The sequence below is a fragment of the Erinaceus europaeus genome, chromosome 3 (genome assembly GCF_950295315.1).
Source record: "Erinaceus europaeus chromosome 3, mEriEur2.1, whole genome shotgun sequence".
Taxonomy (NCBI): Eukaryota; Metazoa; Chordata; class Mammalia; order Eulipotyphla; family Erinaceidae; genus Erinaceus; species Erinaceus europaeus.
The window spans coordinates 102274822-102293814 of record NC_080164.1 but is presented as its reverse complement, the minus strand read 5'-3'; the positions used below and the strand labels follow the sequence as shown (position 1 = coordinate 102293814).

At 35.0% G+C, this 18993-nt stretch overlaps 1 protein-coding gene across 4 annotated transcripts in view; it reads left to right on the top strand.

Annotated features, from left to right (window-relative positions):
* CTNNA2 (catenin alpha 2) overlaps positions 1 to 18993 on the top strand; it is a 1425261-nt gene that overhangs the window by 1388083 nt on the left and 18185 nt on the right. For 2 of the 4 annotated variants that reach the window (XM_060187715.1, XM_007531774.3), the window contains one exon: positions 5651 to 5794. The exons of 1 other annotated variant lie outside the window; for it this stretch is intronic. In XM_060187715.1, coding sequence (XP_060043698.1) covers positions 5651 to 5794 — 144 coding nt within the window. Of the gene's footprint in view, positions 1 to 5650; positions 5799 to 18993 lie in introns of all 4 variants that reach the window. One more of the 4 variants, XM_060187717.1, reaches the window with a different exon arrangement.

The following is an 18993-nucleotide window of genomic DNA, read 5'->3' as shown; positions in this document are numbered from 1 at the left end:
GGCAGCTTTGCATCTGTCACACCATACCTGTCCCCTTGAATGCAAATAAATGTGCAGATGTGGCTGAAATACTGCTCTAAGAAGTGACTCTTCAGCTGCATAATCTGTTATAGTGGACCTGAACTCATCAATATCATCAATTTTATTCATTGTAAAAAGCATTTATTGATTAATGAAATCAATTCAGTTGCTTATCATAGTGTACTTGTCTCATAGGTAGTAAAACTCTTAGGTATTCACTACTCTCATCCTAAGATTCTAAAAGAAAAAAGACTGTTGAAACTGTTGAAGCCAAACTGTGGTTTGGACTAAGCTTGTAACTTTTATTTATTTATATTTTTTATTAGAATCGTAGGTTGATATAGCTTGGATCTACTCTCTTACTGCTTTGGTTGCATCACTTGGACTTGTGAGCTGAGTTTCTAATTTTGTTTGAGGGCATTATAGCTGCAAAGATTAGGAGAGTAAGTGGCTTTAGGAAGGGAGTCTTTGCCTAAGGAATTTCAATGCCATTATTTGTTATTCAATCAGTAAGCACTAGGCTTCAGATTCTTTTCAAGTTTGGGGAACTTTAATTAAAAGAAAGATAAATAATTCACATTTTGACCTATTATTGCTTTGGATCTAAGTTAATATTTTGATTGACAGCCAATGGATAGTAATATTTTGTGAAAACTTAGAAATTATACAAATGTGAGTTTCCTTGGAAAGGGACAGTGTGTATATATCTATGGCATATATGTATATGGATAAACATACATATTTCTATACATATATAAACCTGTAGAATGTAGGCAACTCTATTTAAGAAGTAACCAGTTTTTAAATTTTCTCACGGGACATAATTTTAAGATTTTGTCTACATGTGATAATTGGTTGCATTCTAAGATATTAGTAATGTGTTAACCATTGCCAGCAGTAATATATTAATAACTTTCTCCTCCATTTTAATTATTGATAGATTTAGATATGTAAAGGTAAGTTCAGCTGTTTCCTTCAGTTGAACCAAAAGTCATGTGAAATCAAATTACTGATCACATATATTTATTTAGAAACAGCATCTATAATTAAATCCTTCTTTTTTGATATTCTTATATATTTTGGTTTGTCAACTCTAGTCAAGAAATACAATATAATACATTGGTTACTTAAATTCCATTTTAGTTTTTTTTTTCCTTGCTCCTAACTGGACATATCCTAAAAGTTTTGATACTGTGGACACTTTAAAAAACGACTAAAATGTGAACAAGTTGATATAATGATAAAATATAAATAAGTAAGGAGAAGGTTAAATATAAAAAATAAAAAATATTACCTGGGAGTTTTACTATTTATTTATACAAATTATGCACTAACTCAGATAATGCAAAATAAAGGACAGAGACCTCATAGGAAAAGTGAGACACAATTTTAATTCCACATTGGATTTGAAAATATTGGTAATTTTCTAATATGTTTCTATATAAATAATCTCACATTTATAATATCAAATTAATAAATAGAGCTTCAAATAATTGATTTTGTGTTCACTTAAGGATGCTTTATAGTTCATGGAATTCAACACCTTTATTGTGTCAGAGTTATATAAAAGGCTTAATACTAAACCTTTTTTTGGAGGAGGGCATTCAACGTTTCTGTATCTCTATAACAAATATTCTTCATAAAAGAATAGATTTTTATGTCTATTGTGCTTTGATTAGATTGTAATTTTTTTCCATTTTGTTTCTCAGCTTTCTGTGAAACATTCTCAGCTAGACTAACAGGGTGTCTGTTGGTGTCTATCTGTGTATTCACTGTTTTTCTTGAATTACTCTAGAAATAAATGTGTGTGTTTAGTTTAGTATCATCTACATTCTGTCTCTACAGATTTTGTTAAATGCTTTCTCAAACATAATTTAAATTATTCATAAAATATGGCTTTGACCATGGTCTTTAGAAAAGAAATATGTGTGATGTTATTGCCCATGTGTCTTAAAAAAAGAAGGACTTCTGGTTGAGCAATGTGCAGTTGTTTAATCTTAGTTCAGAGTTTGATTTCTTCAGAGCATTTTGTCTTTATTTTGAAGTTATTTCCATTCTATTTCATCTAAACACTGTTATCTTGAAAATTAACTTTCTTAATTTCAATATTTTCTTTCTTCATCAATGACTGATCTTATTTCACTGTTTTTCTCTGATCGCTTAGTGTATACTATTAGATAGTAATTAAATTGTTGGAACTCTGAGATTTTCAGTCAAGTCTGGACAACCTGTCTCTTGTGTGCAACTCTTTCATCTGATTCTTTTGTAATTGAGAGAGACTATCTTAAAGAATTTCTCATCAGCCTGATCTTGTCAGAGCCACATTCTCTTTAAATTTAAGGCTTATATGTATGTGATACAATATTAGAGAACAAACTGAAAAAGTATGATCTTTTTATTATAAAAAAATCCAAATTCATATCTTTTTCTTTGTAACTCAGTTGGATTAACTCGTGCTGATATTTTCATTTTGATCCAGTTGTGTGCTACCTAAAAATACCTTCAAAAATAAATTACTTTGTAAGTACATCAGTGGCTCTTTCCTTTGGAATGTGCATGCCATTCCATCTTTTCTTTATTAACTGAGTACTAAAAAATATATCTTAAAGGATCTTTTCTTATAATAAACACATATTTGAAGCCAGTCTTAGATATCTCTGCTGAAACTAAATTCATAACCAAGACCTTAGTAATTCTGTCTCTTGACTGAAATCTTGCTATTACTTCATGTCATGTCTTGAAGGACTAACTTCATTTATTAATGTAATGTCATAGAGAAAATGCATCAAATCCATTATATTAAGATATAGTTTTCATGGTAGATAACAAAAGACTAGATTCTAAGAGAAATTGGAAGTTTTCTAATCTTAGCATTACACTCAGTGTCAAATAAAATCTAATAAATATCGTAACTAAAGACATAATCACAGTCAATGTTACTAAAGTCATCTGAAAAGTCAGCACAGTCCATCACTCAGCATCCTTTTGATGCAGCCTAGTTGTGCATTGGGTTCCTGAAGTCATACTCCATTTCCAAGTAGATACTTAACAAAATTTACCAATAGATTATAATCGGAGTCCAGTTTATTTTGCTTCAGTAGTTAATAAGCACTTAGCTCATTTTTTATTTTAGTAGTTTTATGTTGACAGATGTTTGTCTTTGTTAGATAGTAAAAAGTTAATATGTTCATTGGAAGAATGGATGATTGCCTTAAGATAATTTTGCATGAGCGATTACATATAAATTTCTAATGCATAATATTAATTTTGAAGCTAAAAGTCATGGTAATTAAATAGTGCTTTCCCTACAATGGAAAAGTGGGAAGATGACAATTTTATAAAACCAAATGGGATTGTTATGAAGCATAAAAAATGATAAGCCAACTACCAATGATCCACTATGTAAAAATTTGAATAAAATAATGTTTAATGGAACTATTGTGAACTTCCACATAATAAAGTCTGTTGAATATAAAGTTAAAATTCTACTTGGGATTATTGAAGATAAAAATAGAATAACATAGCCAGAAAATAATGGATATTATATTCATTCTAAAAAATTTTTTAAATTATAGGAAAAATATGATATATTTTTATATGGCATACATTTTTTCTTGTTTATAACTCTTAAAGATTGCCTTTAGGGGACTGGGTGGTAGCATACCTGGTTAAGCGCATATAGTGCAAAGCACAAGAACCCATGCAAGGATCCTGGTTCAAGCCCCCAGCTCCCCACCTATGGGGGTCAGTCACTTCACAAGTAGTGAAGCAGGTCTTTCTCTCCTCTACCTCCTTAACCTCCTTTCTGATTTTCTCTCTGTCTTATAAAGAAACAGTGAAGAAAAAAAATGGCCTCCAGGAGCTGTGGATTCATAGTGCTGGCACTGAACCCCTATGATAACCCTGGAGGGAAAAGAAAAGAAAAGGAAAGAAAGAAAGGAAGGAAGGAAGGAAGAAAGAAAGGAAGGAAGGAAGGAAGAAAGAAAGGAAAGAGACTTACTGTATATGTCTTTATTTTGAAACAAAAGATGCAAGTTATGTTGCAAACTGATAGCTTGACTTCAGTAGATTTGTTTCAAAATGCCCACTAATCTGTCAATTACGCTTAATTTTAATTAGGCTTATGTATGAAGAAATATAGTGTAAGAAATGAAATGAGAATTGGTTTAAAGTATAAAAAAATCCCACATTAGGAATTTTGTCTGCCTACATAGAGAAGCAGGCTTGTATTTTACCATTTTATGATGTGATGAATGTTAAGCTATCACTGTTCTAGTTTTACTAAAAATCTCTTACGGAAAATAATGATCACTTTTTACATATTCTGCTAGGCAGACAATGGTCTGGCTTCCATGTGGTTTTCTGATCTGTCTGATCTCAATAGTACTCCTTTCTTGTGTTTTGTATGATACATATTCATGAACTTTGAGTTGTTAATATTTTAAATCTTCTAATACTCCATTTGGAGAAAAAAAATAACACTCTCCAAATCTTTCCCATCTTGGCTTATTTCTCAAAAGAGTTAGACTTAAAAGTTTTTACTGGGGCAGGGGTAGATACCATAATGGTTATGCAAAGAGACTGTCATGCCTGAGGCTCCAAAGTCCCAGGTTCAATCCCCTATACCACCATAAGTCAGAGCTGAGCAGTGCTCTGGTAAAAAAAAAAAAAAAAAAAAAAAGTTTTTACTGTATGATCAAAACAGTTTTACTGTATGATAGAATTGTTACAAACATTCTTAGCACTAGCACTGAGTCACAGTTGACTTCTAACAGCATCCATATTGGAAATCACATGATTGTAGAAGTCTTTCCTTTTTTTTTTTTTCTTTAGCTTAAAAAGGGAGTTCCAACTACCCTATAGATCTACATAATTATATTTGGTACACACAATAAAACATTCTTACCATTATATCTGACATTTTTTATGTATGAATAAAATTTTAAGAAGTAGAAATGTTAAGGTAGCAGTAGGCATTGGTTGTTGGTTTATCTTTTAATTATGCCTGCCATCCCATCCTCTTGGGCCTCTTGGGCGCAAAGTGAAAAAGAGTTGCAGCTTTAGTAACCATGAGTGCACTAATACTCTTTGCCAATCCCATTGAAAGAGGTAAGTATCCCTTTAAGTGCCATGTGTTGACTGAATATGCAGACCAGAGGGAATGATAAAGCACACACAGCAAGGCAATGGAACTTCGGAGGGGAGACATCTGAAATCCTTACTTATCTATGTTCCAAGCTTTAAGAGCTACAGCCCTTGCTTTTTCTCTCGGTGATCCTTAATGCTTTTACTAGGAGGCTCATGTCCTTTGCCACTATATACTTACTGTCATTATCCCCTATAGTGCCTAACAAGGCTGCTTGCATCTTCATCCTCCTTCTCCCAGATGGCCCATTTGTCCATTCAAGAGAGTCAATGAGGAATTCAAATGACTGGGCTACTTAAATATGACAGAGGCCTACCCATATCTCTTTCAGCACCCAATTCCTTCATATGCCTCTTTCTCCCAACTACCCATTCCCTCTTCCACTCCCTAATCCCTACCCAATAGGGTACTTTTTTTTTTTTTTTTTTTTTGTTCGCTTGCTCGCTCTCTCACTCTTTCTTTTCTGTATCTCTCGGAAATCAGACAGGAATTCAGAGCACTTTCACTACCTTTTATGAGGTAGATTGTGATGTCATAGATGGGGGCAGGGCTAGTCAACTTTCTACCCACCTCCCAACCTGTGCTGAGGGAGCTCCAATCGGGAGTGGAAGCAGTGATTCCTCCATGGTGAGTAACTTTGCTTTCTAATCTAACTTGTTCACTGTGAACATTGATTCTGGAAACAGGTGGGATGGGGTTGCAAGGAAGTAAAGGTGTGCTCACTCAAGTTGTTCTTAGTACTATTAACCAACTTTGAGCAAAGGATATATTTATTCTTTGTATGAGTATTCCATAGTACAGATATGCTCTTCAAGAATTATCTAAACTTGGAAAGTGAAAATGATATTTTTATTTCCTTATTCCTCAATCTTTCTTCCCATTGGAACTGAAAGTCATTCCAAACATGGTATCCATCCACTTTGAGCTTCCCTAAGGAAGTATAGCTAGTAGCTAGAGGAATATATTCTTCTTCATTTGAAAGGTTTTGAGGTCATAGGATATTCTTGAATTGAGGTTTTCCCAGAAAATAAATCTGTTCTTCAATTGTGGAATAAAATTTTGAAATAAAAACAAAAAAGCAGATGCATAGAAATGATCAACAAATATAGGTTTAATAAAAAAATGAACTTTCTAATGTAAGACTAAAATACTGCTTTGGAAATGAGTCTCATTGCCCTTATAAGATTAAGGTTGCAGTCATTTTAAGGAGTCAGTCAAATTTGCTATACCTGTGTATGTATTTGTGTTGCATGCCATTTAACACTGATGTTGTTTTGTAGAATTTCTTGATACTTTAGATCTGTGAAAGTTTATGTTGTTTGTTTCAGTTGGGTTTATTTAGAACTAATTAGTTAATTTTATGCTTTAGTATTTAGGGGAGAAAAAGATCAATTGAAATGAACATTGCTCTTCAATTACCTTGTTAGTTTGTTAAAACTGGCAACATGTGAGCATTTATATACAAAAACAATGGGAGTTCATGGAAATGGCTGAATCTTTAGCAGATGTGGAAGCATCAGGGTGGGTGGTTTTACAGTAATTTTACACCACAGTATGAAGCTTCCTTTTTTATGGGAATGAAAGTATCTTAGTGTGGATCACAGGTATTGTGAAGTATATTAAGGTAACACATCTTTTAAGCATGTGTTTCTAGTTAACTAACTAGATACTGTATAGATAATTATATATTTGTGTTGAAATACTAGAGACAGTGTGAAAGGAATCGGTAATTTTTCAAGTAAAATTACTGCTCAAAATACTAGAGCTGTTTTGTTCTTTTTGTTATTGAAGGTGGGGTAATGTGGCAACTTGGGAAGCTGTTTTTTCATCTAAGTTTTCAAATTTCTTGAGAGGGAGAGAGAGAGAGATAAAGAGAAAGGGAGAGAGAGAAGAGACCACAATAGGAAAGCCACCTTCAATGTGGTGGGGGCTCCAACTTGGGTCAGATATATGTTAAACCAGCGTACTATCCAAGTGAGGTATTTCAACAACTAGCCTTCAAATTTAAAGAATTGTCTGTTCCTAGTATAAATGGAAGACTCCATAGGGGAAAAAACAGAATAGAAAGACTTGAGTGTTAATCACTTGCAATCAACTTAATATTGCAGTGTGGGCAAAAATGCTAAAGAGACTTGGGTAAATCCTCTCAAGTTTCTCGTCTACCTTACATGAAGATTGCTAGGTCCCTAAAGCCCAGAAAGAAACACAACTTTAGGATCAGAAAAATCTAATGTCTAATGATAGTTCAAGTTTTTAATGTCTTTTATCAACCTCTGTACAGCTGCCAGGTAAGCAATGATCAAATTTTACAAACCTTTGGAACACAACCACCTTTCAACTTCGTGAGTTAAGAATGGCTGTACTGTGCACTTGTGCAGATCCAGATAGTCTATCATGGAATGCTCTATGCATGCACTTGTTTACTCTCATGTGCATGTTTCATTTACAGTGATGTTCATTGTTTCTTAATCCATTTTGTATCTATTGAAATTATAGTTTGGAAATAACCTTGTGCTCTAAAAGAAAACTTGAAATTAAGGCCGGCTGGTTGAGCACACACATAACTGTGCATAAGGATCAGGGTTCAAACTCCTGCTCAGTACCTGCAGGGGGAAGCTCCAGGATCAGTGAAGCAGGTCTGCAAGTCTCTCTCTCTCTTTCTTTCTCCCTCTCTCTCTCTCTCTCTCTCTCTCTCTCTCTCTCTCCCTTCTCTCCCTCCCTCTCTTCCTCTTAACTCTCCCTTCTTTAACCTCTCAATTTCTGTCATATAAAAAATAAATTTAAAAAAATGCATAGCCACCAAGAGTGGTGGAATTGTCCTGTAGGCACAGAGCTACAATGATAACTCTGGTGGCAACAAAAAGAAAATAAATAAAAAAGACAAAGTGAAATGTAATTGAGTTTACATGAATTTGGGGGTCTGAACATTAGTGTTCTAGATTTATTTCTATTACTATTTATTTTACTCAAAATAAATTACTTATATTTTAGGACTTCAGTTTTTTTAATCTTAAAATAATGACAGATGATTTAAAGGATGCATTCTAAACTGTGCTTCAAAATATATAAGATATGTTTTTGTATTAGACATACAGTTATTCAAATAAGAAAAACACTTCAGTGCCAACTTTGTATTTTTAAACTGTTTTTATTTCTTTCTGAAATATGTTTTATACGGTAATTTTCTCAGGTGTAACTTTATATCCCCCCAAAATATGTGTTGCTGGTATCTGATACAGTACTACTTGGTTAAAGATAGGTAAAAATGGGATATTTTCTTTTTAAATAGATAACAGAATTTGATTAACCTGTTAAGACTAAACCACTTAGGAAATGAAACATATTTTGTGGCACAGTGGATAAAATACTGGATTCTCAACCATGAGGACCTGAGTTCAGTCCCCAACAGCACATGTACCAGAGTGATGTATGGTTCTTTCTCTCTCTTCCTTTCTCATAAATAAATAAACTCTTAAAAAAAAAAAGAAAAGAAAAAGACAGATAAAGTAGCATCTGAGTAAAAACAAAGAACATGATAATGAAGCTGATCTAGAGGATTTAGAGGATTAATTTGTTTCCTAATCTATGTACTATGCTATGATTACTGAATATATATATATATCAGGATCCAGGCAGTGGTACATCTGGTTAAGTGCACACTTTACAGTGCACAAGGACCTAAGGTTCAAGCCCTTAGTCCCCACCTATTGGGGGAGAGAGCTTCAGGCAATGTGAAGCATGGCTTCCTAATTCCTCTGTCTCCCCCCTCTTAATTTCTCTCTGTCTACAATAAATACAAAATATATTAAAACAAACAAAAATAAATCCTTACCTGTTAGGTAATGTATGGAACTAATAATCTAAGGTTCAAAGTTATCAATATGGTATTCTGGTGACTTGGCAGGTACTGAACTCTTAGCTAAAAGGTATAAGAGATGTGTAAAATATGACTCGTGCTCTTTAGGAGTACATGGCATTTTTAAGAATATAAATATAACTATACCTCAACTTAGAAGAGACTAGTTTAGTGCTAAACAAATATCCCTGTGGTCCTGGGTCAACTGTACTGCCTTGTGAAGGCTTTGTAAGAAGCATAGACCCTTAACTAAATTTGAGCAGAGTGGTTTTGAGTATAGGTGTGTACATAGCAAGACAGGGAAGCAGTTCAGGTCAAATATATCCTCACATTTTAGATATTGCAAATGACAACTTGAATTTATATGTGGTATTTTTAGAGAAGTAAAATTAGTTGTGTTATCAGATGGGTATTTGGTTAGCTCACCATGGGATATGATAAAATGTACCTCAAACCCAGGTACACATTCTTATTAGTCCAAGAATAATTAAGGGACAAAGATACCAGAATATGGTGGATAAGATTTGCTGGGAGGAGGAAAGTGAAAGCACTCAGAGGGAGGACAGATGCATTGTAGGGTTAATCATACTCTGAGTTTTGAGGATCCAGATTACATAGTATATGTCTTGGAAAAACAGGTTTTTAGTCAAAAAGGTCGGTACTAAATTTATTAGGGGGTAGGAATTAGGGAGATATTACCATGAAAAGGTAGATATTATTAGTAATTCTGGGCCCTTTTCTTTTCTGAATTTCTATCTTTGAACTGTCATGATGGGACCATTCTTGACCAATACATACATTTTTATTATAATGGTAGCATAATGAGGATCAGGATTACCAAATGAACATTTAAATTACCGTGTTGGTTCCTTCCATTCTTTACCACTTGTATCTTCAGGAAGTGGTCAGTCTGTGCCCAACAACTTCTGGTTTCCTACTGAGAATGGATGTCTTCTCTCCTGCCTACTGTAGTCTGACTTAATTACCGATAGTCACACTTTCTTGAGCCTCTTTCCCTTAATCAGTTACTGAATTTATGGTAGATGATTATCCTTGTTTAGAAGAATTGATGAGGCTGCAAGTGAGTGAATTAGAGTGATTCTTTATCTAATCAGATAGTCATTTCTTTAGTTACAGGGAAGGACACATGGTTACTCACAGCCACAGCTGTAGAGTAAAAATAAGTAAAAGAGAGATATTAAGGTCAGAATGTAATTATTGTTCTGAAATATTCTCATGTACTGTGGAGGTAGAAAAGGATTGTTTTCCTGGAGGTTTTATTGACAGGCTTAGAAATGACTGATAACCCTGGAAATACCCAGAGCTAATGTGAAAGGATACAAGCAGATTTTAAAAAACTAAAGAAAGTTTCTCTGTGTGCTAAGTTATCCATATTGACAAAGGAAATCTTTAAATCTTTCAAACCTGTCTGTTTTCTAATTCTTGACATTCAAGTTACTTCCATGTTATTAACTCTAGCCTTTCTAGGAGGCCAGAGTTTTACAAATACGACTACTCTATCATCACACTCAGATGATTTGGTTTAGCCAGGAAGACATATCTTCATTTCCTAACGTGACATAAAAATAAGATTTAGATTATCACAGTAAGTTATTTTCAAGAGCTAAACTTATCCTATTGACTGATGAAATAGGATGACAAAAGTCAGATTTACAAAGCAAGAAATGGTTCATAGAACTAGCTTGTCTATCCCCCTCCACACACACACACACTGTTCAAGTAGTAAATTTTGTGAAACAAAATTGTTGATTGTCGAAGAGATAGTTCTTTGAAAAAAACATCATCTATCACAAGGATAGGAACTACTTCACTCCTGACATAGGATTCAGGATGATATTAGAAACAGTGTCACATTTATAATTCAACAAACATACATTTAGTACATGACATGATACTCATCATCTAATGAATACATATGTAGAATTGGTAAACAAAGCAGTTCATCAGAATACAACTTGGAGAATTGGCCTTATAAGACATTAAAGAATCAGAAATCCTTTCTAACAAGAAAGGTTCTGCACAAAAGGGGAGGCTTTTTTATCAGAAAGAGTAATACAGATAGACCCTTTTATTAATTCAGAGAGACACCACAGCATCAGAGAAGCTCCTTCATTGTCATACCTCCCATGTGGTACCAGGGGTATGAACATTAGTCATTTGTATGACTATGTAGGCACTATACATGGTGAACTATCACTTGTCCACCTCTGGTAATGTTCCTTTTATTTTTTTATTAGGAATGCATACATATACACATACACATACATATACACACATATATACACATATATACAAACTATATATATATATATATATATATATATATATATATATATATATAGTTTGTTTTATTTTGTTTTTAAGCAAAGATTCTTTCCCTCAGGGGATGACTTGGGGAGGAGGAGTCTTTAGTTTATGATGGTGCCCAAGGCTAAACCTAGACCCTAAGAGCCTAAAGCATGAACATCATTTTGAGTAAACATTATGCTGTATCTTTATCCCTACAATAGGTGTTAAAATGCAGATTCTCTCTCTAGTGGTAACTAAGTGCCTCTATATTGAAATGGCTTAAAATTACACTTTGAGTAGGGGTAACAGCTCAGCTAGTATAGTGCTGGATCTTTCATGCTTGAATCTCTCACTTAGATTCCCAGTATAACAGTTCTGGAGTGGCTGCATAGTTTCACTCTCTGTGAACTAAAAAGCCTGGCTACTACATTGAGGGAAACTTAAGTGCTAATTTATTTTCCCCTTTATCTCTTTCTACTTAAAAACACCACTCTGGGGGCATTGAAGTCCAGCTGATAGGGGAAAAAAAAACAATAAACAAACAAAAAAGCAACAGATTATGAACAGTTTCTGAGAAGTCAAAATTAAAGATTAATATACTTTGCTATTCTGGAATATTTTCTCACAGTGTGGTATGTTTTTCCTAATAAATGCATCAGGACAATGGTCTTGTGATTTAATTTCTTGTGTGAATATTCTTATAATAATAATAATATTTATGTGTAACTCCACAGTGATTTAGTCAGTGCTAGAACCCATAAAAGCAAACAAGTAATAGGTAAAAAAATGAATGTGTCATAGACTGGAACTAATTTTCTAAAAGAGTTTGAGTGCTATAACAGGTGATTACACTAGATAGAATAGATTAAATTCTTTCAAAGGTATAGCTATAGTGTTTGAAGGATTTGCCTTGGCATTTCTACATGGATCAGGCAAAGAACTAATGAGGTAGCTTTTGCATATTAAAAATATACAGGTGATTTAACTTCATCGGAAGCTAGATTCATAAGGACATCATGACAGGGACTCTGCCTTGAGGTAACTTTTATTTTTGAGGTAAGTATGGTTTATAGTAGGACAAGATAATGGTATCAGACGCTCTCCAACCCTTTAAGGTTCATCTTTGTTAACTTGTTAAAAGATGTAATCTTGTTAGAAGTTCATGATTATTTTTTTCCAAGAAATTTTCTAGTTTCATAGATTTGAGGTTTTCTTTCAAAGGATATATATATATATATATATATATATATATATATATATATATATATGTATACTGTTCACTGTATGCATTTCCTATCTTTTTTTTTCCCTATAAAGTATAGGAAACCCTATACTTTAATCTGTGATTCTGAAAGTTTCTTTTGTGGTTCAGCCTTTTTGCAATGGAACAGACAATATGTTGTCCATCTCTAGAGGGGTTTAGTTGGACCAAAGTTTTAATATTTCCAGTTTTAGACTGAAGAGAACCCTCTGGTGCTTTTGTTGCATTTCCCTTTCAAAGCAGTCACTCCAGGAAAAAAAGACCATGAGGTTCCAAACCAGGCCAAGCCCTGGCAGGCTTCTACATATTCTGGTCTTTCTGGAGAGCTGCTAAATGGCTTTTATTTCTTATTTTATTCCAAAGCAATTGAAACAGCAGTGCATGCTGAATGAAGCTTATCTGAAAGCAGAAGTCCTCCACTTGAATCTCTGGGTGTTGTCTTACTTGCTAGCAAGTAAGTTCAGTTTCTTCATCTACTGAATAATGAATACAAAGTTATGTAGCAAACAGTAAATTGGGATCCAGGTGGTGGTGCACCTAGTTAAGTGCACACACTGCCGTGCAAAAGGGCCAGAGTTTGAGCCCCCATTCCCCACCTGCAAGGGGAAAGCTTCACAAGCTTTTACTGCAGATGTCTGTCTCTTGACTCTATCTTCCCATCCCCTCTCATTTTTTTCTCTGTCCTATATATAATAATTTTAAAAAATTAAAATTCTGGGCTTTGCCTGATTTCTGACAAATGGGAGGTTTATTACACTGTGAGTTATTAGGTACATAAAAATAATGGCAGCAAAATAGGCAAAGGGTTAAAGATGGGTTAGTCATGGTGGCGGAAGCCATGAGTCCTTAAGCCAGTTACCAGCATTTGGCTACATGTGTTCAGGCCACCTCAGGGGAAGCAGCCTGGCTGGTCCAGGGAGAAGGAGAGCAGGCAAGGGAACAGAGCAATTTCTGCCAAAAACTACTTTAAATAATTTTCTATACACCCATAATCCCTTGTGGGTTTGCATGTGTCCCTTGTATGCTGATCAGACTGACACCAGCTAATTATGTTCATGTCCCAATACCATCAAATAAAGAAAAAAAAGTTAAAAAGGTATTTTTTTAAAAAAATAATCAGTTGGAAGGTTTAATTTGCATGGGGTCTGGAAAAGAGTAAAGTATGCTAACCAAGTAAAGATAAGTCAACATTTATCAGTTTCACAGGTCACTGTAAGAGCCTACCAGAATTGAGAATCCATTATCTAATTGTGTAAATATGAGAGTTGTATATGCCCAGTTCTAATGGAGCTTTAGCTGCCTTAACTTTTTGGACTATACCAGTAAAGGACTAGGATGCTCTTGTTGATAGTCAAACATATACTTGTAGACTTTCACAAGAATATTAACTGAATTACTAAGGAGAGCATCATGAATGAATTGACTGATAGTAATGCCTGAGTGGCTTACCTTTGTATTTTTGTGATTGTCTTTTATTATTCTGGAGGCTGCACTCTATATCCTGTATTCTTTATATATATTATTGGATAAAGACAGTGAAATTGAGAGGGAGTAGGGGAGATAGAGAGGGAGAAGCACCTGTAGTACTACTTCTCCATGTATGAAACTTCCCCATCACCCTCTGTAGTTAGGGACCTGGACTTGAACCTGGGTCATTGAGCAATTAGCACATAAATTGTATGGCGTGTGTCAATGCCTGGTCTATCTTTTTTGTTGTCTTTTAATTTAATTTTTTTTTCTCTCTCTTTCTTGAGAGGGACACCTGTAACACTGCTTTGCCACTTGTGACACTCCTCCCTTACCCCAAAAAGTGTGGATGTGAGCTTGAAACCAGGCCCTTGTGCACTGTAACATGTATGCTCTAATAGGTTCATCATCACTCAGCCCTGTATCCTATTTTTTGAGAGACACAGTTTCTGTAATGGAGAACTGAGGTTACAATTGTATAATTTACTTAGCACATACATTTTTCCAAGTCATTATCCACTGTCAGACATTCTAGGATTTCTGCCACCCTCATGCTAATCTGACTATCTGTTGAACCTGCCATCCCAGGCAGAGTTCTTTGGGCTTGAAGTACCAAGGAAAGCTAATATATTACTTATATATTTCTCTTTTTCCACTAAGATTATTTCTGGGCCTAACTGCCAGATTAACAGTTCCCAGCATCTTTTGTCTTTCTTCACTCCTGCAGGTAGAAACTAGGGACTTGACCCATTCCCTCATGCCTAACACATGGAAAATTTGAGTAATCCACTACCTGGTCCAAATAATGATTCTAAAATGACTTCTTATAGCCAGCCACCATGAATACAGATATATCATAATCATTTATAGTCACATAATTATTTAAATTATTTTAATATTTTATTGGATAGAGGCAGAAAATTTGAGAGGAGAGGGCAAGAGAGGGAAAGAGAGAGACACCTGCAACACTGCTTCACCACTTATGAAGCTATTCACCTGCAGGTGGGGAGCAGGGTCTTGAACCGGGTCCTTGTGCACTGTAATGTGTGTGCTTAACCAAGTGTGCCACCATCTGGCCCCCATTATTTAAATTATTAAGTTTACTTTATAACAGCATATTATCTACTAGTAGAATATTAATACATTCATGAGAGTCTGTTAGCTTTAAAATCCATTTTACAGTTGAAGTGGATTCAGTCACTAGAGTATCTCAAAATTTTCAATGTCAGTGACTAGCATAGCCAAGATTAAAACTAACTAGCTTACTTGGAGAGTAGTCTCATACTTTACACAATAAGGACCCTGATGAATTCTGTCTCTCATAAGCTAGTAGTTGAACAAGAAAAAGTGTCAGAATTTTTAGGTCATTTTAATAACTAAAACCTACTGAGTTCTGAAGAAACTGTCAATGTTCTTCTTTTCATATCATAGTGCCCACTATCTGACAAAATGACTACTATAAGTTTAATTTTTTTATAATGTTTTAGTTTGTAGGAAGGTGTATATGTACTGGTAAAAAGAGAAGTTATATTTTACTATGTTTTCTTTAAACATATAGAGGACTTTTATAGTTTACAAGAAAATGAGTAAGTAGGAGATATTGTAAGACTGAAAGTTGGTGGGACTTTTTTTTTACTAGAGCACTGCTCAGCTCTGGTGTATGGTGGTGCAGGGGATTGAACCTAGGACTTCAGAGCCTCAAGCATGAGAGTCTCTTTGCATAACCATCATGCTATCTACCTCTGCCCAGTGCGACTTTTTTTTCACTCCCCCATGTGTGTTAAGGAATTCACCACATTACTGCTTGGTTATATCACTCACAGCTTCAGACACTTTAAAAACTCCATGACCAATGTCTACCTCTAGATATGTGGTATTGCTAGCCAGAATAAGTAGTTCAGAATAGGCAAACTTTGAAGTATATTTACTAAGAAATCTAGGAAGTGGTCATGTTTAATAAAGGACTCAATCCTAGTTCCACCAGATCAGGATTTCTTTCTCGGTTTTAGTGTCTTCACATGTAGAGAAGGGATGGTGGTTTCTATCTGACACATCAACTGAAGATTAGAGCCTATTAACAAACAAGCACTGTGAAAATAGTATTTTTTCTGGGGCTCAGTGGTAGTGCACCTGGTTGGGTGCACATATTGCAATGTGCAAAGACATGAGTTCAAGTCCCTGGTTCTCACCTGCAAGGAGAAAGCTTTATGAGTGGTGAAGCAGTATTGCAGGTGAGACATATGTCTCTCTCTCTCTTCTCTATCACCCACTTTCCTCCTCTCAATTTCTGGCTGTCACTATCCAATAAATAAAAGTAATAAATTTTTTTAAATGTTATATAAAAAAAGAAAATAGTAACTTTTACAAACAACTGAATCAGTACCTAATAGAAACTAACTTGGAACTGGAATGTTTATAACATATTGATTTGCATTAAGAATGAGAGATGAGAAAGCATCTGTGTTTACCTAGAAACTATTTGAAAATTAAGTCCAATTGCTAGTAGGATCACATCTGACAGTCAGGGAAGCTATACTTTAGGAGAAAGGAAAGATGTGGATGGTGTTAATATATGTCTACTTCACAAGATATTTCAGAATAGGTAGAAAAATGAGTTCAATTACAGAAAACCATGGATCACCTGCTCAAATTTAAAACTAATTTAATTAAAATTACGGGTTCTAAATTATGCATTACATTGATGACCTCTTATGTACCCTTGAAAAATTGTATTCATTACTCCTTGTCTGAAAAGAGCTGAAATTTTGTGTTATAGTGAATTATTCTATATAGACACATATGTCTAACATTCTGTGTAGTCTTCTGGATTATGCTTAAGAAATCATTATGAATTATGTGAGGTAAAATTATGATGAAGGAAATGATTATAATACATTATTCTTCATTAAAGCAGGGGGTATACAGCTAAGTCTCATCAAAGTCTGCCACTGGGGGAGGTGAGGACTTTTAGGAGGTATTGCTGTCTAGTAGTTGTAGCCACTGTCAATTTTTAGTCCAGTCATCAAGTCAATAATTGTTATCTATTGGGGATAGTTTTAGGATCTAGTGTAAGATAGATCAAAGGACTTATTTACTGGACATTACATCAATAGATCAAAGGACTCATTGACTGGACATTCCTGCTAAAGAAATTGTCCTTGTTTTATTGACTCCTAAAGATGCTTTGAGCAGTGACAAAAATGACTTAATGGGTTACTTATGTTTTGTTTGTTTGTTTTTCTTCCTGTTTTATTTTTATCATGCCTTCTCTTTAATTGAAGTTTTAACTATCTTGGATTTTATCTCTAGAATGTCTTATTCTTAATCTTCTCTTTGACAATCAAAGCTGAAAATCGCAAGTGTTAGGTCTCATAGTTCAGGACAGAATTAAAGTTAAAAAACTTAGCTCACTTTATAGAAAATAGACTTGGCTGTTTGCCTAGTGAGGTAGAGACCAAAGTACTGTTTCAGGATGAGAGACTGAACTCAGAGCTCCACACGTGCATGTCCCACTGAGCAAGTTCTGTAGCCACAGTTTTTGTGGCTTATGGCTTCTCCTAGACCAAAAGAGGCACCATCTTTAAAGTAAGCAGGGTTTTCAATTAAGTCCTCAAAATAGTGTAAGAATTTAGGTTGAGGGGATAGCATAATGTTTACGCAAAATGATTCTCATGCCTAAGGCTTTGAGGTCCCAAGTTCAATTACCAGACTTGAGCAGTGCTCTGGTAAAAATAAACATAAAATTAAATAATGAAATAATATGTGTGCTCAACTGAGTGCACTACCACCTGGTCTCCAATAAATAATAAGGTAAAAATTGAAGTAAGAGGGAGTCGGGCTGTAGCACAGCGGGTTAAGCGCAGATGGCGCAAAGCACAAGGACCGGCATAAGGATCCCGGTTCGAACCCCGGCTCCCCACCTGCAGGGGAGTAGCTTCACAGGCGGTGAAGCAGGTCTGCAGGTGTCTATCTTTCTCTCCTCCTCTCTGTCGTCCCCTCCTCTCTCCGTTTCTCTCTGTCCTATCCAACAACGACAACAACAATAACTACAACAATAAAACAACAAGGGCAACAAAAGGGAATAAATAAATAAAATAAAAATAAAAAAAAATTGAAGTAAGAAAGTCCAGAAAACATGGAACAAATATACAAAATGAATTTTCCTCCTGAGTTAAATAAAGTGTGTTCAATAACCAACTAAATATTTCATGCAGCTCAGATTGGTTTTGTTACCAGAGGATGCCTGATCAATCCACACACTTATGTTGCTAAAGGTTGGTAACCACAAACCCATGGTTTTGGCAAAATTGGAGTATGAAGGGCCACTTGGACCATAAATTGAGGGTTAAGGCAGGACTCTAGTGAATGCCTGTAGAGGAAGAAAAATTCTCAAAACTAGGTGCTCAATGCTAGTAACTTTAACAGGCCTGGTGTGGCAGGCTGAATAAGTACTTTGCTTATTCAAGAAAATGCACCCCCTAAGCAAAGCTTTCCCTGTCAGCTCTGGTAACACACCTTGCAGCTCAGACATGAAAGATGATATACAGAAGTACAGATTGTGAACCAAAAAAGGGAGAGACCCAAGATTTTTAGGCTTTTGGAGAGTCTAGGGCTCCAAGGAGCTCCTTCATAGAAAAAGAGCAGACCTGCATGCGCTCTTAAAGCTGAGCTCTTTTACCAAACACAGAATCCCTCAAGTTCGTTCTCCTCTCCATATTTCTTTGAAATCCAGGAAAGTATTTAGACAGCAAACCAATGTTGCTATAAAATAATTTAGAACTGAAGGCATAGGCTTTACTCTTAGATTAGTGGCAGTTCTGATCAAGGAAGTGAAGGAGAAATTATTTTATGTCTATCCAGACCTCATAGGGTGCTAACTTAAGGAAATCCTGACAAACTTGGACTCCAAAGGTAGAACCACAGTGTCTCCTA